General features: G+C 39.2%; 1 protein-coding gene across 2 annotated transcripts in view; it reads right to left on the bottom strand.

Annotated features, from left to right (window-relative positions):
• LOC147869110 (jasmonoyl--L-amino acid synthetase JAR1-like) overlaps window positions 1–1,088 on the bottom strand; it is a 4,103-nt gene extending 3,015 nt beyond the window's left edge. The window contains exons 1-2 of one of the 2 annotated variants that reach the window (XM_087326570.1): window positions 755–1,088; window positions 127–228 (exon numbers count right to left, since the gene is read on the bottom strand). In XM_087326570.1, coding sequence (XP_087182696.1) covers window positions 127–228; window positions 755–1,068 — 416 coding nt within the window. In that variant the 5' untranslated portion in view covers window positions 1,069–1,088. The remainder of the gene's footprint in view (window positions 1–126; window positions 229–754) is intronic. The other variant, XM_087326588.1, reaches the window with a different exon arrangement.
• Between the last annotated feature and the right edge of the window lie 491 nt (window positions 1,089–1,579).

Here is a 1,579-nt window from a genome sequence, read left to right as displayed (position 1 = left end):
GTGCATACGGAGAAAAGGTGGGTGGGGGGGGGGGGGGGGGGGGGGGGGAGAACTCAACAGAATTTTGCCATTCTTGCATTGGAGTTTTCCACATAATAATCCAGACAATAAATGAAGAAATTTAACCTGATCACAATCGCACTGCTAAGGAGGAAAGTATTTGAAAATAATGTTCTCAACTCTTTGGTAGAAGGAATCATTTTCTGCTTACCACTGGAAGTACCTGAACTGCAGAGAGAAATCACACCAACAGTTTTATACACAAGCAATTAGAAGACTACTTGACCGTTGTTCTTTGACCTCTAAATCTTTTTTATTGCATTAAGAATATGTTCTCTGTATGATGCTTTACACTATATCCGTATGATGCGTTACCAGGAAAACACAGACTCTTACAACAAGCAAGCGAGATATTCACATACACATATTGTCACATGGTTTCCTTGTACAAACTTAGGCTAGGCTATTGGATTGATATTTTTAAACCGGGAGAAAAGAGGAGAATAAAAACACTCTAGCAAGAAAAAAAAGGAGAAAGAACGAAAGGATGGAACTCTACCATAAAATGAGACAGCAGTTGAATTCTCGTGTTACAGTTTTCTGATGTGGTCATATTCAAGACGTTTTTAGCAAGAAACAAAAAATAAGGGGAGGGAATAATGAAGAGCGTATCATCTTAAGATGAAGAAGTCGAAGTATAGGCTATGGCTTCTAACAAAAAGAAAGGAAAAATGAGGAGCAAAGAAAAGATCACCTCAGGGTGAACCTATCGATAGTGTCAGCGCACAAGATGGGAGATGAATGTTCTCCATCACCATCATCATCACCATCATCATCATCATCATCATCAGAAGTAAGCTTCTGAATGAAAGGATATATGTCCTCATACTCGACGACAGGAAGAACAGCTCTGAACGAGGGAGGATCGGTGCGTCCAGCGAGACCATGGTGGAGGAGGTATTGACAATTGGCGTTATGCGAGAGGATTGATCGAAGAACAGAGGATTGAATGGAAACTGCGGAGCGAGCAGAATGTTGGAACTGTGCGAACAAGTCCGTCTCTGCCATGGCAAAAGATGAAGACGAAGATGGAGAAGGGTGGTCTTTCACCTCCACCTCCAGCTCCAGCTGCTGTTGTAGATAAAGAAGCTATCTATCTATCTATCTATCTATCTATCTACCTATCTTAACAATCTCTATGTACCATACATACATACATTATTACATACATTGATTGTGTGTGATAAACAAGTTATCTACTTACCTATCTATCTATCTATCTATCTATCTATCTACCTACCTATCATGTGCATGCATGCTAGAAGCCAATTTCTTTATTTCTTCTTCTTCTCTCCCTTCTGGGGTTTACAAATAAACAACATTTCTTGCACATACTTACTCTAGGGTTTTCAATACGTTTGCTCTAGTTGATTAGATTTTAGATTATCTTAAGGAATACGTTTCTTAATTGTGTACTGTAATACTCCCAAGAATTGAATGCCTTCTAAACTGAAGACATGTTAAACCCAAAAAACACCACTCATAGACCTCTCTCAATGGCTTCTTTTCATACTAGCAA

The sequence above is a fragment of the Azolla caroliniana genome, unplaced genomic scaffold (genome assembly GCF_043228905.1).
Source record: "Azolla caroliniana isolate FFs.n. ecotype wild unplaced genomic scaffold, voAzoCaro1.0.p SCAF_1, whole genome shotgun sequence".
Classification (NCBI taxonomy): Eukaryota; Viridiplantae; Streptophyta; class Polypodiopsida; order Salviniales; family Salviniaceae; genus Azolla; species Azolla caroliniana.
Note: the sequence above shows the minus strand (reverse complement) of the source record. Positions and strands in the feature narration are given on the sequence as shown.